This window comes from Bos indicus x Bos taurus, chromosome 8, assembly GCF_003369695.1.
Source record: "Bos indicus x Bos taurus breed Angus x Brahman F1 hybrid chromosome 8, Bos_hybrid_MaternalHap_v2.0, whole genome shotgun sequence".
In the NCBI taxonomy this organism is placed as follows: domain Eukaryota; kingdom Metazoa; phylum Chordata; class Mammalia; order Artiodactyla; family Bovidae; genus Bos; species Bos indicus x Bos taurus.
This window is the reverse complement of record NC_040083.1, coordinates 1,436,625-1,462,637: the sequence shown is the minus strand read 5'-3', so window position 1 is coordinate 1,462,637 and position 26,013 is coordinate 1,436,625. Positions and strand designations below refer to the sequence as shown.

The 26,013-nt window shown below is 40.3% G+C and overlaps 1 protein-coding gene across 5 annotated transcripts in view; it reads right to left on the bottom strand.

Moving 5' to 3' along the window:
• The window catches only part of CLCN3 (chloride voltage-gated channel 3), an 89,076-nt gene that overhangs the window by 23,359 nt on the left and 39,704 nt on the right, over positions 1–26,013 (bottom strand). For all 5 annotated transcript variants that reach the window (XM_027548937.1, XM_027548932.1, XM_027548933.1 and 2 more), the window contains 5 exons: positions 7,183–7,340; positions 4,091–4,190; positions 2,628–2,815; positions 1,419–1,541; positions 128–334 (listed from right to left, as the gene is read on the bottom strand). In XM_027548937.1, coding sequence (XP_027404738.1) covers positions 128–334; positions 1,419–1,541; positions 2,628–2,815; positions 4,091–4,190; positions 7,183–7,340 — 776 coding nt within the window. The remainder of the gene's footprint in view (positions 1–127; positions 335–1,418; positions 1,542–2,627; positions 2,816–4,090; positions 4,191–7,182; positions 7,341–26,013) is intronic.

The following is a 26,013-nucleotide window of genomic DNA, read 5'->3' as shown; positions in this document are numbered from 1 at the left end:
ACGTTACAATTTGAATCTGAGTACACAACTTACCCAAAAAGTAGACAGTAAAATATGTGAAACTGTTCACGGACTAAGTGTATGTAATGGATATTCACCTGTTAAATAAATGACAGAATACACTTACCTCTCTTTTTTTAGCTTCATTTGTGCTGTACTTCGGAAAGAGGTAGGAAAAGATGTTTCCACAGCAACAGGCAACATGGACCAAGGGCCCTTCTTTTCCTAAACTCAAGCCTGATGCCACAGCCAGTACTAATGTGACGGTTTTAATCATTAAAGTCCATTTTCCCAAGTAGCCTCGGATGATGAATCCACTCAAAATAGTTTTAATCTACAAAGGAAAGATCAAAGCAGCTTAATTTCCTTTAAGAAACTGCAAATTTCAGTGGGCAATGGGAAGACTCACAATTCATTTTCTGAAAGTCTGAACTATTATGCTCTATATAATAAATCTGTAATGTATTCTAACTCTCTTCCCCTGCAAGGGTAGGAGGCAGCCCTAGCTCATGAACAAAACTGAAATACCAGGCCATGATAAGGGGCTACAGGCTTCAGTACAGGGGGTACAATTACATAACCAGTTAATGGTAAATCACAATATTTCTACTAGAGAAATATAATACAGTTAGATACATTTCAGACACTCTGTGTCAGAAATAAAGGTATTTTGCCTTTAAAGATGTTATATCTTCTCAGAGTAGAATGTGTAATTACGTGTAATATTTTCTTATATATTAAGAAGGATGTGTGACAACTGGTGAATACTATATGGTATTGTTCCGTATTAAAGATGTTCTTAATACAGCTTTACGATCACAAACATTGCTTTTAAAAGCTATGCACTAGAAAAAGTAACTTATTAAAGGCAGAAAAATAATAATGAGGAGGAAAAAGAAGTAAGTTCATGTTCAATCCTACATGTATTCTTGACATTATTACTGATAAAATATAAAACCTCAACCTTTATATTATGATCAAATATTTAAAGTATAAAATCATTATAAATATTATTTGCCAAATTCAAGGATTATCTTATCTAATTAAAAAAGTTATAAAAAGAGAATAAATATATTCAAATCCAATTCATAAGAGAAAAACATCAACTAATTCACCAAAGAATTTTAGGCTGACTTTTTCCAAGTTCTTGGTGTTTAACTGAGTGCTGATATTTGTTTAGTTATGTACTACATTAGAGTGAGAAGAAAAAAAAAATTGACCTCTCCAGAAAACAATGAAACGACTATGGGGAAGGATTTCTTTCAACAAAGTCTACTATCAGTGGACATTTTAAAAATTTTCTTTCTTGTATGACAGACCAACTGTTTCCCCAGCAAAACCATTATCTCGCCTCCCACGGGCAAAAACCTAAGCATCAGGATCACAAAATGTTAAGACACTGAGCACTGCAGGCTTACCTCTGGGATCCCAGAGCCACAGGCGTACGGTGCGAACACCTTCACCAGGGAGACGGCAAGAAAGGCGAAACTCAAGGCCCAGAAGATGTACATCATGTAGTTCATGATGTACGAGCCAGGACCCTGAAACCAAAGGGTCAACAGAACGAACTCACTAACTACTGACGGGCACTGCTAATCCCAGTGCGTGCCACCTAAGCAACTTGCGGCAAACTCTGCAAAGGCTTGTGGTTTACTGCCACAACTGTAACAGCTTTACGGAGCACACTATTTAAGTAGAACCTAAAACATATTTGTATACATAGAAGGAGACAATCTATTTAATATTTTCCCTAGCTGCTTTCTGATCCCCAAAGTCTTGTTGCCAAGAATCTCAGCTGCACTTCAATCTCTGCCAACCCACAAACCAGTTTTTGAAAACAGTTGGTGAAGACAAAACTGCCTTCACACTCAGCTTTCATCTGTAGCAATTCTGGAGATAAAGTGGGAGACAGTAACTGCCCATGTCATTCTTTCCAGCTCTAAGATTCAACTACAAGAAAATTCTAAAAACATATCCATAGCTCCTCAAAAACATATATATATATAAAATATATATATACTATTTTAACTTCTAAAATGTTCTTCATATATATATTATATATGACATTCTGACTTTTAAATGTTCTTTATAAAATATCATCAACAGTAAAATAATCATGTAAACACTGTAACGCCACAAGGAAAAATCTTAAGGATTTCTATAAAATTATCTCCAGTTAAGAGACTTACTTTACAATTCCTGAAAAATCTAAGGATTTCTATAAAATTATCTCCAGTTACAAGACTTATTTTACAATTCTTGATAACCTATACTTCCCAAACAGTTGTGATATAACAATGTTAATGAGCAGTTTTGATAACTTGGCTTCATATTAACCTCTGTGTTTATACAGCTCCTACTGCACTTCATTTCCACAATAAAAACACAGTTTACATCATAATGCAGTAGACTTGTTAGTGATTATGCAGTTAACTAATACCAGAGCTTTTGAAACAATACTTAAATTCTACTCACAGCAATGCAGTCTCATATTTTCCATTCTACCCTGTTCATACACTTCTCTATTCCCCTTTAGGACAGGTGCAGTCCTCTAGCTTGTTAAGTGAACTAGAGACCAGCTTCACTGTACTGACTGTTAACCCACTCGGACACAGGGCAGGACTCACCTCAGCCTGGCCTATGATCAACTCTGCCCACGTTTTCCACTGTGGACACTTGTCCCTCTCTTCGAACGTGGTTTCATTGGACCCCCAGCAGCACTGCTCGTGGTTGTACCAGAGTGCACTCAGGCAGATACCCTCCTTTAGGTCTGTCATCCAGTCGGCCGCAATGTCTATTAACCCAGCCAGTGCCCCTGCAAAAGATGTTGGAGACACTGAAGACGGTCCACTTCTGGGGCATCCGAAACTGTCAACTTACCGGGTCAAAGAGAGCTGGGGACGCCCTACAATAAATGGTCATATGGGAAATACTGCACAAACCTATGAACCTAAGGTTTTCAAATCTTACTATATGTACGTTTACACTACTTCTTAACAACCGTAAATAGCTATTCTTAGAATTGTTCTTCTTTGAAATTAAAACTAGTTAACGTCACTGAAATTGACTGTAACTTTTTAAATGTGTCTGACTCTTTCAAAGGCTGTCCCTTGGCAGAAGAGCCTCATCTCTGGCTGTGACATCAGAGTTTTTACTGGTGTTTTTTAATTGGAAACCCAATTCATAGACTTACAAAGGATCTTAAGCTCACTATAATGGAATAACCACTAGATTTAGTGAAACTCAAGGCAGGAATGAATTACTGTGACAAATAATCAGGTTTTTTCTTTTAACAGAAAAATAAAACATCTCAAGATCATATTACAAACAGAATACAAAGAATACACAAATTGATGGTCAAAATCTAAGTCCTTCTCATATAAAGTGAACGGGTCACATAAACACCTCAGAATCTCAGGACTTCCCTCTATTCTCTCCACAATTGTATATTTTTCTGTCATGCTCTTCAGGACATACCCTTCCATGGTGGAAGCTCAAATGTCAGTAAAGCAGCCCTTCCTGCTGGTTTGTACATCTTCCACTGTTATTCCAGTCGCGCCCAGGGCTACTGAGCACTCTGTGGCCCATTGGAGCCTAAAGTCCGGCCCTAGCCGTGGCCTGCCCACTCGCGAGCTGTGACACCTCGTCAAGTCGCTTAACCTCTCTGTGCTCAGCCCCCCATCTGCACGAGTCAGACCATGGAACTGCCATGAGGTCTACACACACACAAAGCTTTTGGGACAGGGCATGACCCATAGGAAGCACTCAATAAATATTACCTATTTATTATGATGTAAACACTAAAATACACTTTACCGACCATCTGGTGCAGACTAGGTATTTTACAGATAAAGACAATGAGTGAGAAAGATCAAACTGGACACTTAAGGTGATAGAGCCACGCCCAGAGCTCTGAGCCTCCTGCCTCCCACTCTTACATTTAAGGATTTTTTTTTGAAGGAAAGAAACAAAACAAATGCTTCTAAAATTCCGAAAGTTTCTGGGAAAAAAAAAAAAACTGCAGGTAGGAGGGGAGAACTATTTATCGTCCTGCTAACCAGAGCAGCATTGCACGAACAGTCCTCTTTACCTGATGCCAACCCTGTGAGCGTCACCACGAGCCACCCTGACCACGCATCGTACAGGCTTTTTGTCATCTCCCATGCTGATTCTTTCTTTTTGCTGTTGATCTGAAATTAGAAACGGTCATGCTTCATTCTTCAAACTGTGAGTAGCAGCCACAATTCTAGAATCCAACAATTTCCTCAGTTACTATACATGGAACAGTACTTTCTCAACTAAACAATAGAGTGAGTGAGTTTGGGGCAGAAACAGCAGGTCAGATGGCTGCCACGCCTGTGAACCAGATGACAAGCATCGACCCAGAGCCTCACAATGAGAGCAAGGGCCCCACCATCCACACAGACGCTGACCCAGATTGCTTCAGACTGCACCGAAGTTAGCTGGCATACACCTTTTATGTGACAGAAATAAGACATTACAGCTCAAAGCGGCTGTCACTCCCTGCTCTTTCTCTGGTTCTAGCAGTTAAGTGGCATGTAGTGGTCCTAAAAGGCAAGGGCAGTGACGAACAGTACTGTGCCCGTAAACGCAGTACCACACAATCCTGTGAATAAAGGGGCTGCTGAAGCATTCAGGCCTGTAGTGTGCCAGTGTGCCGATGCCACAGGCGGGGTGCTGTCGCTGTGTGAGGCAGAGGATGCTGACAGACGTGACGCCAGCTCTCACCCGTAGACGCCCAGGGCCAGTCTGCTCTCTCAGTCAGCATGCACTTCACAAGAAGCCCCCGGAACCGCCCACCCCTCCCTGTCCTGCTGCCTGGCTGCTCCACATGCCACACTCTCAGGCCAGGCATTCCCTGCTCCACCGTCCCATGAGAGGGCTACAGCCAGAATTCAATGATCTGATCCCTTTCAAACATCTGGTCTATTTCAAGCCACAAGGCCACATTCAAAAGGCTGAATGAGGCAATTTTACTCCTCCTATGTTATAAGCAACCAATTACAGATATTCACCTTGCTTTAGGGTTGAAGGTAGATCATTCCTTTCAAAAATAATAAACCTCGCATTGCTTTTTCTTAATAACTGTAATGTTTAATAAAATACAATATTAAGCAGAAATTTGAAAGTCATCTAAACATTCATCAATACAGTATTGGTCCAAAAAACTGCAGTTACATCTATGTCATGAGAAACTCTGTAGTCATTAAAAAGAACGAGATGAACGCAGTATCACGTGGGGGAGAAAAGCAAGGCCTCCGTGTGTACAGGTGCCACCATTTACCTGAGAAAAGTAAGTATGTAAATACATATGATTGTGCTTTTACAAAATAAAGGGACAACGTGACACTGGAAGCGCAACTCCTGAAGACTATGTAAAGACTGCACACAGCACTTCTCACACGCCGCGAAGGAGGAGGCCTGAGGAAAAGCCTCTGTGTGGTCTCTCTGAGCTGCAGCATAAGCCACTTTCACGGAGCGCCATTCTTACTTGAGCAAAAAATACTGCAACTATGGTTTTCCAGACTTGGAAATCTTTTGAGGTATTTTTCTCAAAAAACAAACCAAGTAAGCCTGTCATTTAAAGTAAAATGTGTATTTGGTTCCAATGACAGATTTTGAGCTTCAAAATAAAAATGAGAATTTTAAAGAACTTATATCCATTACTGTAAGAATGACAGATACCAACAGTTAAAGACTTTTCCGAGGAGATTAGTGTTGACATTAACGAATGTGGCTTTTTTTGATACTGTATACTGATACGGTACAATGAGCATGTCAACTATTCAGAGAACTGCATGAATCAGTGAATCAGTATTTGCCAAATGATCACAGCATAATGTTACAAAATCGTTCACTCAAAGTTCAAGGGGAACCAAAGGATTTTAATGTGACCAAAGACAAGAACTTCGCTGATACAGTTTTAGGCCACACACTGCAGCTAGCCTTTAAGAAACTAACCACATGTCCCTGTCACTGTCTTGCAGTATCAAAGAAGAAAATCCACAATGACCTGAAAAGGTTATTAAAATACTCCTGGCTTTTCCAACTACGCGGCTGTGAGGCTGGATTTTCTTCATGTACTTCAATCGAAACGCCCAGCAGTCTGCAGCAGCAGGTAAGAAAACCCAGCGGCTCTCAGGAGACCAGACAGTAACGAGTGAGGTTCATGAAGATGCAGTCCAGCGCCGCTCTCTCACTGAGCATTTTTTATCTCGGAAAATAGCTATTTTTCATACAAACATTGTTTGTGTTAACACGTAATGAGCTTGTTATTGCTACTTTTAAGTGTATGTTTTGGAAATTTCTCAGTTTTATCATCTAATATGGTGTCATGTCTTATTTCCAGAAAGGGTGAATACTGACTAATGAATCTGAGAAGCAGTACTTTGCATAAACAATATAATCTAAGTCCAATTTCAGGTTTAATAGATATATAAACATTATTATGAAAGGTAGTAACTCATTTGTACAAGCAATTATTACATCTATGAGTTAACTTCAGAGCTCAAATTTGCAAATGGCCTGTTAGAACTTGGAATTTTATTTTCAAGAGATTTTTTTCTCTTAAAATTTTTGAATGACACTATCAATAAACCACAAACAACAACAAAAATAATAACATACATTGTAGTTTCTAAGCAAAAGCCATTCTTTTATTACTAGCACTTTACACCAACATTCCATATGTCCACACAGGACTCAATTTGAGAAATAGCTCAGGATTTAAAACCAAGAAAGGAGATAAAATAGCAAAGCCCCAGGAAACTATCTCCCCAGTAAGCTGCTTCTTTTTCCAACAACTGAAATTATGTAACACATTTCCTCTTTGGCCTGATGCTCAAAGTCAAGAGCCATGCTGACTGCTACCTCCTGAACTTGGCTTGATCTTCCTCAACTCTTAGGCCTTTGCCTTTCCCTCCTATTCTGTCTTCCTCTACTTCTTTGATTGTAAGCTGCTTCAAATCCCTTCCAGAAAGAAAAAGGATATAAATAAACTTTTAAAACCTATAGAGAAAAAACCGTATTACTTATAATATGTGGAACCTTACTTAAGTGTACTTGTAACATTTTGGCAGCCTGAGATCACTGGCAGAAAGACAACATTATTCAAGGATCTCTCTGTGCGCTGCTGTTGTAAAGATTACTGAGCAAACGTACCCGTCGATGCCTTTCTCTGTCTTTACACTTCTCTCGCACCCAGTCGATGGTGTGGAAGTCATCATAGGTGCCAACCCCGGGGATGGGCTCGTCCAGAAGATCCAGCAAGTGCGTGGAGCTGCTGATGCTGCCCCCGTTGGTCATTGTGTAGTGAGTTCCTGCAGAGCCAACAAGGAACAATGAGCGTGTTCTGTGAGCGACAATGGAGAGCTATGCGGCTCATTAGTAATTCCTAAAGAAATAGGATCACTTGAAGTAATTACAATCAACAGAGGAAGGAAAGCATTAAAAAAATGCATCTGAAACTTGGAAGTAAGGAAAAGGACTAGGGCACATCCTGCCCCACTCACATGAGAGCATGAAAAGCCACCTTCCTAAGTCATCTGAGGGACGCCCTGGGGAAGGGCGCTCTGCAGGACTTCCTGGTTACCACCCACCAGGGCACAGAGTCCACAAAGTAAGAACATGGGGCAGAGGATGGATACACTGAAATGTATGGATACACCGAAGGATACATTGAAGATGGATACATTGAAGATGAAGATGGATACATTGAAGATGAAGGTGGATACATTGAAGAAAATTACAACTGCCCTAGCAAAAAGGCAACTGTATTCTGTCCAGGAGAAAAGACAATGCTCAGTGGAGGTGTGGGTTGTGCGGTCAAGATTCTGTCCCAGGAAGAAGTTCTTCCTCTCCCTGACAATGTCTCTCTTCCTCATGAAAAGCCTCCTCTACATCAGCTGTGTCAGCAAGCAGGTTCCCTCGCTAGAACTCAATATATACTATTTGACCAGCGTCCACTATGCAACAGACTTGAGGGTATAAGGAAGGGGACTGAAAGACAATTCACAAAAACACAACTGGCTCTTAAATTTGAAAAGAAATTCAATCTAACACAAAAAAGAAACGCAGAGCAAACCTACAGTATCATTCTCCTCTATCAGACTGGTAAAGATTTAAAAAGTTGGCCAATGCACTGAGTTGGCAAAGATACAGGGAAAAGAGGTCCTGGAACAAAATCATTAGGTTCAGTATCAACTGGTGCAACCTCGTTGAGAAGGGAAAGCTGCACACATGCTGTCCAACCCAGCAAGCCAAGTCCGGGAACTCTTCCTGCACTTACACTTGTGTAAGCCCATAAACTGTGCAGTGTGGGCACAGAACCGCACTAGAGCTCTAGGAAGAAAGCGAAACAAACGAATGCCAAAGTGCTCGCAATCTAAAACTGGGGTCAGCAAAAGAGCCTAAGAGTCTATCTGCTAGGCTTTGGAGGCCGAACAGTCATAACTATGCAACTCTGCCATGTTGAGTCCAAGTCTGCCATGTCAGTGCAAAAGAAGTCCTAACAACACACAGATGAGTGAATATGGCTGTGTTTCAGTAACAGTTTATTTACAGGAGAAGAGCAAGATTTCACCTAATGCCTGACCCTATTTTCAAAGGCAGTGTAGCAAGTTTAACTGGAAAATTATTTGGTTAAATTTATTTTGGGTTAAATGTTACGGTATATTTAAATACAGAGAAAATACTATGAAGCAAAATGAACCAACATGTTAATAATGGTTACCTCTGGGAAGTAGATTTGTTAGAAAAGGCAGAGAAGGGAACTTTAATTTTCTGCATAGCTGTCACAGGTGTATCTATACCCAAATATACATATGTGCACGTGCTCAGTTGTGTCTGGCTCTTTACGGCCCCAAGGACTGTAGCCTGCCAGGATCCTCAGCCCACAGAATTTTCCAGGCAAGAATACTATAGTGGGTTGCCATGCCCTCCTCCAGGGGATCTTCCCAACCCAGGGATCAAACCCGGGTCTCCTGCACTGCAGGCGGATTCTTTTTCATCTGAGCCCCCATAATTTCAAACAGGTGATCTTAACATAATTGATTACAGATTACATCTTCAAATTATGCAGCAGTAATAGATTTTATGCCAAAAAATAAACATCTAAAACTATGTTGGTTTAAAATAAATGTACGAATTGATACAGAATATAAGGAGTGGCACTATACTCATGTTTAAACAAACACCATAAAAAGAGACTCAAGAAACCCATTTAGTTTATTTTGTGGTTTTATGGAAAACCAAAATTCCAAACAGCAGAATTCTCAGACTACTCCTGCAGTCTGATGGTTTAAACGAACTTGTCCTCTTTTGTTTACAAAGAAACTATTGGAAATGTTCAGTCATTCACAAAAAACAACCCTGGCAAAGCCAGAACCTGCACTTTGCCCAGCACTGTGAACAATGCCAGGCTCGAGCAGGAGAGGCTCCTCAATCAGCCAGGAGCGGGAGGGAGAGGCGCTTGGAGCCCCCACGTCCGTACAAGGACTCGTTTTTATTACCGTCCAGATAGAAGGAAATAAACTATACCCGGCTGCAAGTTCTGTTCTTTGATCATTCAAAGAGGCAGTTGAAACAAGCATTATCACACAAAGGGTTATTAGTATTTCAAATGATATAATACTGAATACTGGGCTTCCCTGGTGGCTCAGCAGTAAAGAATCTGTTTGGAGACATGGATTTGATCTGTAGGTTGGGAAGATCCCTGAAAGAGGAAATGGTAACCCACTCCAGTAATGTTGCCTGGAGAATTCCATGGACAGAGGAGCCTGGCAGGGCTCCAGATGGGGTCGCAGAAGAGTCAGACACAACTGAGCCACTCAACAACAACAAATACTGAATATTCTACAATGAACTTAGCATTTCTTTACTTCTACCAGATAGAACAAAGTCCCTCTTTCCTCTCCACTTACAACATTTGAATGCTCGGCCTGGAAAGGTATAAGATTCTAACAGGAGAGTGAGTAGCGTACTGACTTCAGAGTTTTGGCAGAAGCACTCCAGGATAAATAATTTCTCATTCTGGCTAAGGTTTAAAGGCCCAGTTCCTCAATGGCCCATGCCTGCTCACGTAAAACACAAGCCCTAAACCCTCCACGGCAACCTTGACATGCTCCAGGTCCCCCTCCCCCGATTTTATTCAGTAGTTTCCACTTTGTCAAAACTAACTGAAAGGCCATAAATTTTCTTAAGAAAAAGCGACTGGAGAGTAAACACAATGACAGCATTTATACTGCCTTGACAAATTTCCGCATCTCTGGCTCCACCTTCGGTATGATAATATTAAAAATGGTCGTTTTGAAGATATTTTTGGAGGGAAGCATCAAGGCCTCTGTGATACCACTCAGGAAGACGACTGGGGTAGTCTGCCCCAAAGCATAAGCAAAACAAACTGAGGGAAATTCTACAAGGCAAGTGGCTTGCGATCTTCAAAAATGTCAGTCACCAAAGACCAGCTGCACTAGATAAAAGGAGACCACAGAGACGCGCAACCGAACTCAGTCTGTGCCTGGGATGGGCAGCGCAGGACCGGGACAGCCAGGGCAACACTCAGTACACTGGAGAACCGTCGGAATAATGACTGAATAACATGATCAGCGCCAACTTTCTGACTTTGAAAACTGTACTGAAGCTATGGACGAGCTATATATCCTTTCATAAGGAAACACACACTGAAGTATTTAGCGGTTGCAGTGCATCACATCTGGTTGTGCGCATGCTCGGTCGCGTCTGACATTTTGTGACCCCAAAGAGAGCCCTCCAGGCTCCTCTGTCCATGGGATTCTCCAGGCGAGAGTGCTGCAGTGGGTTGCCAGGCCCTCCACCGGGCGATCTTCCTGACCCAGGCATCAAATCCACGTCTCCTACATTGCAGCCAGATTTTTTACCATGGAGCCACCTGAGAAGCCCCATCGCGTCTGCATCTTACCCTTACAGGGTTCAGGGAAGAAGAACATGGTGCATCCCATATGTACAATTAACAGTGTGTGCAGTGTGTGACAGGGAACGGCAAACACGACAGAAAGAGACAGGATGAAAGCATGAGGTAAAACGCTAACACTCAGGAATCTAGGGGGAGGGCATATGAGACTCTCTGCACTATTTTTCAACATCTCTAAGTCTGAAATTAAAAAGAATTTTTAAGACTACTGTGATATATTTTGCAAACTTCAAACTTTGCCCTATTCACTCTTATCTGGGTAGAGATGGAGACACGCATTACTGATCTTAATTATTACTATTCTACACAAAAAATCAAAAGCAAAATTTCTGTACCACCTAACATGCACTGACACAGTAAATTAGCAGCTGCTAAGAATTCCCAGCCGCCTGCAGCATGAAGATACTAAGCAAATGAAGCGTGTATCCCCAACAGGCTTCTGAACTAGGGAGGAGAGAGCAGAGACCAGTGTTCTTATTTTCAGGGGCAGCACAGGCCTAGTCCCCCACACATTCACAGAAGCTGTGTGTCCTGCCTCAGTGACTTTCCAGTCACTAGTCTGTAGAAACTACCCCAACATCCAACATACAGAACTGCACAGTAATTAAAAATTCCTGAAAATCAGAAATAAAGCATTCAAGCGTTTCACACCAGGGCACCCCACGTACCAACATTTCATGTCTGGGCATCCCTTGACACTTCAAAGAATTGGCCTGTCAGTCTGTGTGCCCAGCAGACTTCCGGGAGGTCAGCCTGTCCCCTCAGGCCTATTTGCTTCCGCCGGACACAGTGACAGTGTACAGAAGAATTGATGGGTCTTCCTGCTTTAGGGGAGCCCACACGTTTATCTATTCAGATTCACTGTCTGCCCTCTAATTATTCCTAAAAGAAGTCTGAGTCCTTCTGTGACTCTTGACATCAAATTGGTTTTGGAATTAACAAAGATCGGTTTTGGTATGAAAATAAAAACTTTTTGCTAGTTGATTAGAGTATTTCTTTGGCTCTGATAAACATGATGAAAAGGCATCTGCAGAGAAAGGCAGACAGTCCAATCTGGCTTTAACCTGTCTCCTTGCATTCTGCTTCTTACTGGGCTGTAACTGACAACTGAAAAAAAAAAAATCTATCATATCCAATGCAAAATCAATCAACGTAGTTTTACAATTTAAAGTCTGCTTTAGGATAGCTAGATAAAATTCAAGAATTACCTGGCTATTAAAAAACAAGGGGGGGGGGGTTCAAACTTTTACTTCAGTATGTGTGTGACATCATTTCACATATTTTCTTTTATACTTTGTTCTACCAAACATGGAAATCTGAGTAGTTCAAAGAAGAAGAAAAGGAAAGCCTGGGTCCTACTCCAAACTGGATAGGAACATTCGTTCTCACAGGATCATAGAAATGCCTACGCATCATTGCATGTTAGCAGTAATTTCAAAGACGTTACGTTTCCTAACAGTAACAATGATGTTTAAATATTCGTAATTATTATTTGTGTACAGTTCACTGCAATCTATATTTCACTTAAAGTTCACCTTACAAAGGATAAAATGAGACAAACACAAATGACTTACATCTCTGTGTTAATAAAATCCTTGTAAGCAGGAGTGTAAGTTACCCAGCGCCATCACCCCACTCCATTTCACGCGTGACACAGCACACACCTCAGAGGCGATGCCACAAGCACAAGTGAAAGCTCTCTCACAGGCAAAGTGCGCCTCCCTTTCTTTCCTAAAATACTATTTCAAGGACCGGGAAATTAGCAAATTATAACAGGGCTTTCCAAATCAAGTGGTGAGGCCGCACTCCCTCATAAGACCTCTCCCTGCCCTCCTTGACAAATCCTCTTAGAGCTGGGGGATACAAAGTGACACCATTTACTTGGACTTCTCTCCAAGAACGTGCAGCACTCACTGACGCAGACACCCCAGGACACCTTTTGGAAATCATCAGACCTCTGTCCAACAGTATCTCCTCATCCTCGGTGCACATGCTTCCCACCAATTCAGGAAACGCCCTCCGCCACAGGGAAAATCAGAGTACAAGATTCAGCACTATAGCTCCTCAGTTTCAAACTCAGGCTTCTGAAACCGAAAAGAACAGGCAAAATCTTAAACGGCAGTACATCTGAGTTGCAAGCAATGGGATTCTGGGTTTCAAAATGTTTTAAGTAAAAAGGAGTTTCTGCAATAAGCCTTGGACTGCAAAGAGAACAGATGAGAAGCAAGTCTATACAGTTACGTAAGGTTTGTGGGGGAAGCAAGGAGAGGGAACTGAGTAAAAAAGAGAGTTAAAACAGTTAAACTGGCAACTGGCTTCACCTTTCCACATTTTCTACAAGAAAAAAAGGTAAAATCAAACTAGCCACATGTATTTATAAGCTTTCCATTACTTAGCATATTTTCACTACTCAACACAGTTCGTAAAAACCATTTCAGGTCATTAAATGCATCGGCACATCATTTTCAATGGACTTCAAACTGCTGTATTTAATTGCTATGAGGCACTATCATTTAGGTTAGTTTGCATTACAAACAGCATATATAATGAACATATGTGTACCTACTTAGTCATCCACTTTCCTAACTAATTTTTAAAATTTTAACCTTTTTCTTGTTCTTAACTTTCTTTCCCAACCCTATGTCCAGATATTCAATATTAACAACCAGATGTACCTCCAAACTGAAAATAACTACATTATTTCCAAACGGAAAATAACTACATTACCCAGTATTGTCCTCAGGTTAGATTAGTATCTATGTGATGGAGCTTCATTGTCTCTGCCTACCTCGAAATCCTTCCCCCTTCTTTCTGAAACAGAACACATTATTTTTAGGAAACTTCTATTCCTCAGGGCATGTAGACTTTGTGGGAGAGTCAGTCAAACCATCTTCACACTTCCCTCCCCGCCCCAACCCCAGCTCACCATTCTCATCAGAATCGACCTCCTGAAGAAATAAACCATAGCCATCACCGTCAACAAAAGAGTCCGAAATGCAGTACTTGAATGAATGCAATCTTAAAAACGACAGAGTGATCTGTTTGTTTCCAAGGCAAACCATTAAACATAACAGTAATCCAAGTCTATGCCCCAACCAGGAATGCTGAAGAAGCTGAAGTTGAACAGTTCTATGAAGACCTACGTGACCTTCTAGAATTAACACACGAAAAAGATGTCCTTTTCATTATAGGGGACTGGAATTCAAAAGTAGGAAGTTAAGAAACACCTGGAGTAACAGGCAAATTTGGCCTTGGAGTACAGAATGAAGCAGGACAATGGCTAATAGAGTTTTGCCAAGGGAACGCACTGGTCATTGCAAACACCCTCTTCCAACAACACAAGAGAAGACTCTACACATGGACGTCACCAGATAGTCAACACCGAAATCAGACTGATTATATTCTCAGCAGCCAAAGATGGAGAAGCTCTATACAGTCAGCAAAAACAAGACTGGGAGCTGACTGTGGCTCAGATCATGAACTCCTTATTGCCAAATTCAGACTTAAATTGAGGAAAGTTGGGAAAACCACTAGACCATTCAGGTGCGACCTAAATCAAATCCCTTATGATTATACAGTGGAAGTGACAGATTCAAGGGATTAGATCTGATAGAGTGCCTGATGAACTATGGACAGAGGTTCATGACATTGTACAGGAAACAGTGATCAAGACCATCCCCAAGAGAAAGAAATGCAAAAAAGCATAATGGCTGTCTGAGGAGGCCTTACAAATAGTTGTGAAAAGAGAAGCAAAAAGCAAAGGAGAAAAGGAAAGATATACCCATTTGAATGCAGAGTTCCAAAGAACAGCAAGGAGAGATAAGAAAGCCTTCCTCAGTGATCAATGCAAAGAAATAGAGGAAAACAATAGAATGGGAAAGACTAAAGATCTCTTCAAGAAAATTAGATACACCAAGGGTACATTTCATGCAAAGACGGGCACAATAAAGGACAGAAATGGTATGGCCCTAACAGAAGCAGAAGATATTAAGAAGAGGTGGCAAGAATACAAAAAAGATCTTCATGACCCAGATAATCACGATGGTGTGATCACTGACCTAGAGCCAGGTATCCCGGAATGTGAAGTCAAGTGGGCCTTAGAAAGCATCACTACGAACAAACCTAGTGGAGGTGATGGAATTCCAGTTGAGCTATTCCAAATCCTAAAAGATGATGCTGTGAAACTTCTGCACTCAATATGCCAGCAAATTCAGAAAACCCAGCAGTGGCCACAGGCATGGAAAAGTCTTCATTGCCATCCCAAAGAAAGGCAATGCCAAATGCTCAAACTATCACACAATTGCACTCATCTCACACACTAGCAAAGTAATGCTCAAAATTCAAGCCAGGCTTCAACAGTACATGAACCGTGAACTCCCAGATGTTCAAACTGGTTTTAGAAAAGGCAGAGGAACCAGAGGTCAAATTGCCAACATCCCTTGGATTATGGAAAAAGCAAGACAGTTCCAGAAAAACATCTATTTCTGCTTTATTGATTATACCAAAGCCTTTGACTGTGTGGATCACCAAAAACTGGAAAATTCTGAAAGAGATGGTAGTACCAGGGCACCTGACCTGCCTCTTGAGAAATCTGTATGCAGGTCAAGAAGCAACAGTTAGAACTGGACATGGAACAACAGACTGGTTCCAAATAGGAAAAGGAGTTGTATATTGTTACCCTGCTTATTTAACTTATATGCAGAGTACATCATGAGAAACGCTGGACTGGATGAAGCACAAACTAGAATCAAGATAGCTGGGAGAAATATCAATAACCCCAGATATGCAGATGATACCACCCATATGGCACAAAGTGAAGAAGAACTAGAGCCTCTTGATGAAAGTTAAAGAGGAGAATGAAAACATTGGCTTAAAATGTAATATTCAGAAAACTAAGATCATGGCATCCAGTCCCATCATTTTATGACAAATAGATGGGGAAACAGTGGAAACAGTGGAAATAGTGACAGATTTTATTTTTTGCAGCTCCAAAATCACTGCAGATGGTGACTGCAGCCATGAAATTAAAAGACCCTTGCTCCTTGGAAGAAAAGTTATGACCAAGCTAGACAGCATATTAAAAAGCAGAGACATTACTTTGCCAACAGAGGTCCATCTAGTCAAGGCTGTGGTTTCTCCAGTGGTCATGTATGCATGTGAGACTTGGACTACAAAGAAAGCTGAGCGCCAAAGAATTGATGCTTTTGAACTTTGGTGTTGGAGAAGACTGTTGAGAGCCCCTTGGACTGCAAGGAGATCCAACTAGTCCATCCTAAAGGAAATCAGTCCCGAATATTCATTGGAAGGACTGATGTTGAAGCTGAAACTCTAATACTTTGGCCACCTGATGCAAAGAACTGACTCATTTGAAAAGACCCTGATGCTGGGAAAGATTGAAGGCAGGAGAAGGGGATAACAGAGGATGAGATGGTTCGGCGACATTACCGACTCAATGCACATGAGTCTGAGTAAACTTCAGGAGTTGGTGTTGAACAGGGAGGCCCAGCGTGTTGTGGTCCATGGGGTCGCAAAGAGTCAGACACGACTGAGCAGCTGAACTGACTGTTGACTGACTGACAGTGATATACAGACAGAAGAGTCTATTTTTTTTTTTGACACCTGAACTTCAAAAGGATAACAGGACACAGGGCAGTCCCAGATCTTAGAGTGTATAAGAAAGCATGATCTGAAAGCAGGAGCTCCCAGATTTAACACAAAAACCTTCCTGGGGGTCTGATGTCAGATGCCGTGACTATCCTTCTACTGCCCATGGCTGGAAAACAATGAAACTAGAGAAAAGATCACTTTCTCTGCAGCATGGCCCATTAGAGAAATCCCAGGACCTAATGCACTCTGAGGTCAGAAAGACCTAGATTCAAATCCCAGGGCTGCCACATAAGCCAGCAAGAACTACCTACTAATCTCTCAGGTACCTAGGCAATGTCACCTACCTGTAGGCTGTGGTATGTGAACTGCAGATAAGCCGTGTAAGATACCTACTATTATATACTATATCTGACAAACACTAGGAAATCAATAAACACAAGTTACTGCTTCTGCTCAAATATTTTGGAACTTAAAATGGGCTTATTATATTACTCACATGGTATTAATATTAACCAAAAGACTGACAATATGACGAACAGAAGAAAAAAATTGTATTACAAATACGAGCAATGATTTCTTCTTAGAACTATATACTGAGCAAAATCCTATAGATTTTTAACATAACTTAATTCATTATACCTGGTATGGCCACAAAAACAAATCTCTAAAATGCACAGTAAATGACCAACCTTTCCATAAAACAGACATCTTATAATTTAAATATCACCAGCAATATTTCATAGTTCAAGTATCAGCAAGTACGATGTGTTTTAGTGTTACTGATTCTAATTAGTGAGTGAGCTTTCTTGCATAATGAGTGAGCTTTCTTGCAAAAATAACTTTATTTATAAGAGGACTTTTGTCTTTTTTCCCCAGACACAATAGTTTATAATATTCATGCATTCCAATGTAAACACGTTTTATTAATACCTGTAACCTAAACAAAGAGTTTTTAAATTATCTGCAGGAAAATTCCACTTTCAATTTATGTTATTTATGTTGTTTTGTTTTTTGTGCTGAAACGTTGTTGATTTACAATGCTGGGTCAGTTTCAGGTGCACGGCAAAGTGGTACAGTTATATGTGTGTATCTGTTCTTTTTCAGAGTCTCTTCTCTTACAGGTTATTACAAAACATTGAGTATAGTTTCCTGTGCTATACAGTAGGTCCTTGTTGGTTATCTATTTTATATATTTATACATACATACATACATACATATATATATATATATACAGTAGTGTGTATATATTAATCTCAAATTCTTAATTTATCGTTCTCCACCCCTTTCCCCTTTGGTAATCATAACTTTTGTTTTCTATGTCTGTGGGTCTATTTCTGCTTAGTATGTAAGTTCATTTGTATGATTTTACTTGTGTGTGTGTGTGTGTGCTCAGTTATGGCTGACTCTTTGTGATCCCAGGGTCTGTAGCCCACCAAACTGCTCTGTCTAAGGGATTCTCCAGGCAACAATACTGGAGTGGGTTGCTATTTCTTTCTCCAGGGGATCTTCAAGACCCAGGGACTGAACACGTGTCTCCTGCTTTGGCAGGCAGATTCTTTACCAGAGTCACCAGGGAAGCCCCATTTTATTTTTTTATAGTCTACATATAAGTGATACCATATATTTGTCTTTCTCTGTCCATAATGCTTCACTATGATGATCTCTATGTCCATCCATGTTGCTGAAAATGATACTATTTCATTTTTATGGCTAAGTAATATTCCACTGTATGTATGTACATTGTCTTTCTCCATTCATCTGTTTATGGACACTGAGGTTACTTCCATATCTCGTCTATTGTAAATAGTGCTGTTATGAACCTGGAGGTACATGGATCTTTTCGAATAATGGTTTTTTCCAGAAATATGCCCAAGAATGGGACTGTAACATCATTTGGTAGCTCTACCTTCAGTTTTCTAAGGAACTTCCATACTCCAGAGTGGCTGTGCCAATTTACATTCCCATCAGCAGTGTAGGGTTCCCTTTTCTCTATATCCTCTCCAGCATTTATTGTTTGTAGATTTTTTGATGATGACCATTCTGACTGGTCTGAGGTGATAGCTCATTGTAGTTTTGATTTACATTTCTCTATTAATTAGTGATGTTGAGCACATTTTCATGTGCTTTTTGGCTATTTGTATGTCTTCTTTGGAGAAATGTCAAATTTTTTATTAAGTTGTTTCTTTTGATATTGAGCTACATAAGCTGTGTATTTGAGATTAATCCCTTGTCAGTTGTGTCAATTGTAAATGTTTTCTCCCATTTCATAAGCTGTCTTTACGTTTTGTTTACAGTCTCCTTTATTCTGCAAAAAGCTTCTAAGTTTAAATAGCCTCCATTTATTTTCATTTCCATCACTCTAGGAGGTGGATTCAAAAAGACAGTGCTGTGACAGTTGTCAGAGTGTCTGTCTACATTTTCCTCTAGAAGCTCCTAGGCACTGTGAGTTTACTTTTGTGTTAGGTGTTAGAGAATGTTCTAATATCATTACTTCACATGTGGCTGGCTGTCCAGTGTACCCAGCACCACTTATTGAAGAGACTGTCTTTTCTCTTTTGGTTATTCTTGCCTCCTCTGTCAAAGATAAATGCCCTTATGTGAGTGGGTTTATCTCCGGGCTTTCTTTCCTTACTTCTGATCTGTATTTCTGTTCTTGTGTCATGATTACTGTAGCTGGTAATATGCTCTGAAGTCAGGGAGCCTCATTCCACCAGTTCCATTTTTCTTTCTCAAGACTGCTTCAGCTATTTGGCATGGGGGTGGGGGCTGGGAGTCTTTCCATACAAATTGTAAAATATTTTGTTCTAGGTCGGAGAAAAATGCCACTGGTAATTTGATAGGAATTGCACTGAATCTGTACATTGCCTTGGGTAATATGCGCATGGAAAAGCAAATGAAAAGATGCTCACAAATTGGAAAAGACCGAAGGCACAAGGAGAAGGTGGTGGCAGACGGTTAGATAGCATCACCGATTCAATGGACATGAATCTGAGCAAACTCTGGGAGAAAGTGGAGGACAGAGGAGTGTGGTGTGCTGCAGGCCACGGGGTTGCCAAGAGAAGGACATGACTTAGCCAATGAACAACAAAAATCACTAATTATTAGAGGAATGCAAATTGAAACTTCAGTGAGGATCACTTTACACTGGTCAGGATGGCCATCATCAAAATCTATGTCATTCTGACAGTACTGATTCTTCCAATCCAAGAACACAGTATACCTTTCTATTTCTTTGTGTCATCTTCAATTTCCTTCATCAGAGTCTTATAGTTTTTGGAATACAGTTTTTTGTGTCCTCATGTAGGTTTATTATTTTTAATGTAATAGTAAATGGGACTGTTTTCTTCATTTCTCTTCCTGATCTTTCATTGTTAGTGTAGAGAAATGCCACAGATTTCTGCATGTTAATTTCGCATCCTGCAACTTTACCAAGTTCATTAATGAGCTCTAGTAGTTTTCTGGTTATATTATTATTTAAATAAATATTTTCACCAATGGGAAAAGAACAGTCTTCAACAAATGATGCTGCAACAACAGGCTACCTACATGTAAAAGAATGAAGTTGGACCCTACCTACCTCACACCATAAATGAAACTTAACTCAAAAAGGATCACAGGCCCAAATGTAAGGGCTACAATTATTAAACTCTTTAAAAAAAGGGAGAAGAGTATGTCCTTGTGACCTTGGATGTGGTAATAGCTTTGCAGATAAAATTCCAACGCACAGGTGGAAAAGAAAAAAACATAAATGAGACTACAACAGAAATAAAATAGTCTTTCCCACCTAGGGGCCATTAAGACTGTTGATGGGCCTTCTCCCAAAACATGCATGTGCACTGAGCTCAGACAATTAACAGGACTTCACGTCACCAGCCCTCTTTGCCTTTGGCTCCAGACCAAGGTGGCTGCAACAGTTGTCACAGGCCCTGCTTTGGTCCTGCCACTCAAATCCCCGTGCTTAAGCAGATATCAACGACAATAACACATCCCATTCTCATCCTCAGATTGCTCCAGACTCATCTGAGGCACAGGAAGCCAAGCCAACTGACCCTCCACAGGGACTTACTCATAACCCGGTTACCACACTATTTTTCTTGGTCACAGCTACAAACATTTCTGACATAGTGTACAGATATGTACCCTAAGTAAAAACAAAGTTTAGCATATTTACTAGTTGGCATATACTCTGATACTTTTACTATTTGCTTCCTTCTTTTTTTTTTTTCTTTTTTTAAATACTGGTCACAACCCAACATGTTGAAACTTGTAATTTGACAAAAAATAAACAATACAGACATTTATTATTATCTGGTTTCCCACCAATAGAAACGTTTATATTCCCACCCACTAGTCCTCAATATGTATTTGCTGAACTGAGCTAAAAATGGTATGTAATTGTTACATCTTAAACTGAACTAATTAACCAGTAAATTTCACCGTCATACACCTTTAGCAGTCTAAAAGGAACATCCAAATACCATGCATCATCGCTCAGTCGTGTCTAACTCTTTAGTGACCCCGGGGACTGTACCGCCAGGCTCCTCTGTCCCTTGGGGATTCTCCAGGCAAGAATACTGGAGCGGGTAGCCATTCACTTCTCCAGGGGATCTTCCTGACCCAGAGATCAAAGCTGGGTGTCCTGCATTGCAGGCAGATTCTTTACTGTCTGAGCCACCAAGGAAGCCCATCCAAATAATAGCCCTGCATGCTGAAGCAGGTATATGCTTGCTTACTAAGACTAGTACTTATTATCTCTGGAGTCAATCTCAAAGATGGGAGAGCAGTGACCCTTGCCATTTAACCTCAGAGGCAGATTACTATCCATCACACACACACATAAAACATATGCATTGTTATTGTAAATTATGAAAGAAGGCAGACAGAAATCTAAAATTCTGCACGTTTCCTACAACCCAGTATCATGTGTCCCTTAAATAAGAGCAGGAAGTCTAGTCCCAATACATTTTTTTTCTTCCCTCTGTGACACTACTGATAAAAAACGGTCACTTTGGTAAGGGAAGGGAAAGTGAATGCTCCAAGTTGATAGTGGAAGTTCCAGAATGTTAACAGACTTCCAAACGAAAGATTAAAGACGTAATGGTAAGCACAACGCTAGTACTTAATAGGTGGTCAATTAAACATCCGCTGGATAAATATGATAAAGTATTTGCTCTTTACATTTGTTCTGCCATCCAGTCATATTTAGCTGCCATCTGTTTGAACTGCAAAAACCTGGAAATTAAAACCAAATCCCAAAGAAACTGACAGAAGATACAACCAGTCAGTAGAGATGCTACATTACTCAGTTCACTGTTTCCTTCTCAGTTCTACTGACACCTCAAAATAAAAAGCCAAGTTCTTGAAGGTAGGGATGATGAAGTGGGGATTAAGACATCTGTATGACTGGAAAAGTTCTGTGTTCATTTATTCTCTGTGTGTAAGATATGTGCATATCATGTGAATAATAAAATCCACGAAATCTGCTCTCTCCAATGGCAAAGAATAAACTGACAAACTAAAGTGAATCTCCATTCTTGATCTATTAAGGTTTTAAAGGACTACCAAAAAACTATAAATTAAACATGTTTATTAAAAAACAGACACAAAACTTTAAAATACAATTTAAGCCACCAGTCTCCTGTGGCTTCATGTCAGCACAAAACAGTAATCTCAATGCTGGTAAACCAGCCAAAACCATAAACCTAAAGTATGGGGCCAGAGACTTGCTCACATTTTAATATCTAGAAATACAAAGCATTTTTAATTTACAAGTCATGAGATGGAATAAAATTAATCATACCAAGTGTCAGTTTTAGAGAACAGAGCCAGACACAGTAATATGAAATACATTTACTGATGATTTTAAATTCATATACTGTGTGCAAAATAAACTTAAAGGCAGGCTTTGTTTCATACTATTATTTTATAACAGAAACACTTTTTGACATCAGGAAAAGAATCTCTGGGCTTTCCCAGGTGGCGCAGTGGTAGAGAATATGCCTTTCAGTGCAGGGGACGAAAAGATGCAGGGCCAATCCCTGGGTCAGGAAGATTCCCGAAGTAGGAAATGGCAGTAGGAGTCAGTAGGAAATGGAGTAGGAAATGGCAACCCACTCCAGTATTTTTGCCTGGAGAATCCCATGGACAGAGGAGCCTGGTGGGCTAGAGTCCATGGGGTCACAAAAAGTCAGCAATTGAGTGAGTGAGCACAAACACACACAAACAATCTCTATTTGTTCCTGTAATTTACACTCCAATGAACCAATCTGTAAGAAGAGATTTAATTTTCTAGTTGGCTAGAAGATTAAAGGCAATAGACATATAATAAGGATTTGAATTCTAAAATCATTTTTACAAAAGAACCTACAGAACACCCCTATGGCAATAAGAGCATCATCCAGAACATGAATATTCAAATAATGAGCAAAGAATGTAACTACTGATACTTTCAGGAGGGAATAAAAATGGACAAATTCATCTGTTACAAAAGGAAGGAAAAAAGCTTTACTTAAATTTGTCTCTGAGCTAATAGATGTCAAGAAACAACTTCAGTTACAAACTAAAAAAACTAACTTGGGAATCCCCCTGCTCCAGTGATAAGGACTCAGCACTTTCACTACTGTGGGCCCGGTCTTCAATCCTCGGTCAGGAAACTAAGATCCTACATGCCACAAGATGCACCCCACCCCCGCCTAAAAAAAAAACACTCAAACTTATAAAGGAAAGGTATACCTCTTACTGTTTAAAACTGGTTCGTCTGGCATTCAAGGTCCGCTGGGACCCAGCATCCCACCACCTTCCTATAGGACCCTATGACTGACCCCATGACACCACAGCACTAAGTCCCACTGGGTCACTTACTAGCCTACCTACCACTTACTAGCCTATCCTCCTACATCAAATCCCCTGTGGACGTGCCAACTTTGACAACACTCGTCAAAAGGAGACTCATCTCTTCCCTCACTGCCACGTGTGAACAGATTCACAGAACATGCAGTCTGTATCATTCATGAGAAATGTGTTAACTCCCTTGGGTTCTGTGTTTTTAAAAACTGGGAAGCCTTCCTACGTCCCTACCAGGCTGCACATGCCAAGCTACTGCAGGGACGTACACAACGCAAAGCAGTGTTTCTATGACCAGAGTATGAATCCCATCATCTGCTTCGAACCCTGACTCTTCTTGCACATTTCTGTACCTCAGTCTCATCAACAGGAAAATGAGCATTATAACAGTTCCTACTCCACAGTCTGTGAAGATTAAAATGGCTTGTTACACATCAAGGAACTGGTAAAGATAAAGCACTTAAGTCGCTTCAGTCGTGTCCGACTCTCTGCGACCCCATGGACTGTAGCCCGCCAGGCTCCTCTGTCCATGGGATTCTCCAGGCAAGAATGACTGGAGTGGGCTGCCATTTCCTCCTCCAGGGCATCTTTCCGATGCAGGGACTGAACCTGCATCTCTTGTGTCTCCTGCATCGCAGGCGGGTTCTTCACCACCAGCACGGCAACAGTACACCTCTCAGTTATTAGGTGTATCACTAAGCCGACCACCTCCAGTTCTCCAGCACCCAGGAGTGCCTTACACACACACACACACACACACACACACACACACACACACACGAGCTCAACAAAAACTCTGAATGAAACAGTATTCAAATAATGCTAAAAATCCCAAAGATCAAATCCACTATAAGGGCCTGTTAGAATAAACAAGAATTCTACCTCCAAATTACCTAAACTTCAGGAAGTCAAGAATATAAAACTAGCAGTCCAAATCCAAATCAAAAAATCAAAAAAAAACTAAAGATTTTTTTTTCCCCCTGATAAAAGATGGAAGAGGGCTTCCCTGGTGGCTCAGAGGTTACAGCGTCTGCCTGCAATGCGGGAGACCCAGGTTCAATCTCTGGGTTGGGAAGATCCCCTGAAGGAAATGGCAACCCACTCCAGTATTCTTGCCTGGGGAATCCCATGGAGGGAGGAACCTGGTAGGCTACAGTCCACGGGGTTGCAAAGAGTCCAACACGACTAAGCAACTTCACTTTCACTTTCAAAGATGGAAGAGACATTTTATGAAAGAACTTAATAGTGTCTGTATAGGAAGGCAATATACCCCAAAAGATAACTATTTCTAAAATGTCATCTTAATTTCTAATCCATCAAAAATACATTAACTAATTGTATTTTTATATCTTCATACATTTCTAGCCTCTATATTATTCATTTAAGTTGGAACCTTCATCATTTACCATCTCACCTTGACAAGGAACATTAAATTTAATTTAATCCACACAGGTAATTCCTAATTCCAGCACTCAGTAATTCAGTAAACAGTCACATTTGCTTTATTGATATCCTTCACAATTTTATACTTTGGTTATCTGCCTCTTCACTCTTTCCCAGCCCCAAGAGATCTTTCCGGTCATTGCCATTTTGTCCTCCTAGAGTAGCTGACTCTTTTCTTGATTTATATTTCTCCACTTCCAGTTCCTTTGTTTGACCCAGGGTTAGAAAAGGTCATAAATTAAGGAAAACCTCGTATCCATAGATACTAGGATACTGCAGAACAGTCAAGCAAGCCTAATAACCAACTGATTTGTACTACAATGACACAATGTTACTTCGAAAACATTGGCTTAGGTTAGCTGGGAAAGGTCTCCTTAAGGGACTAGGAACCCATCTGTGATGCAAACAGTGGAAGAGACTTAGACTTTAGGCAAGATTTCTAAAGGACTATTTGTGAAAACATAATAGAAACAAAAAGCTTCTCTTTTAGTAATAACCATATCAGGAACCACGCCTACTTGCACATAAGCTTTGGCTGACTTATTATTACTTGCCTATCTTATACAGAGGTGAGGTCCATACCTAAGCCACAGTAAAGACTGTCAAGCCTATCATGGGGAATTTAAATTTCCCAAAACCGCATGTCTCCTGGTTTATTATAAATTATAAATCAACAAATGGATGTTGAAACAGCTCAAAGAAAACACAGTTTAATTGCTGATTAGCAAATACTGTGACAGTTGAGCAGTCACATTCATTCACATCCTTTCCTGTTTAAAGAAATTCCTACCAGAAAAGGGATGATGAGAGCATAGGAAAAAGGAGAGCAGGAGGAATATGTTAGAACTGGAAAAACAATCCCAACAATTCCGGGTGCAAAGACCATGAGAAAATTTAATTTTCTTCTTTATGCTTTTAGGTATTTCCCCAAATGTTCTAAAATAATTTATATATATATATATATATATATATATATATATAAATGTATATACACACATGAACATATACATACTTTACTAAAAAGGTAACTAAGAGAAAAGCACAATATATGTAACATGATCTTCATGTTATCAAGCATGCTTTTATTAACAACAGAATACCACAGGATGTTACAACTGTTCAGAGCCTAAAATATTGTCTAGAAGACACA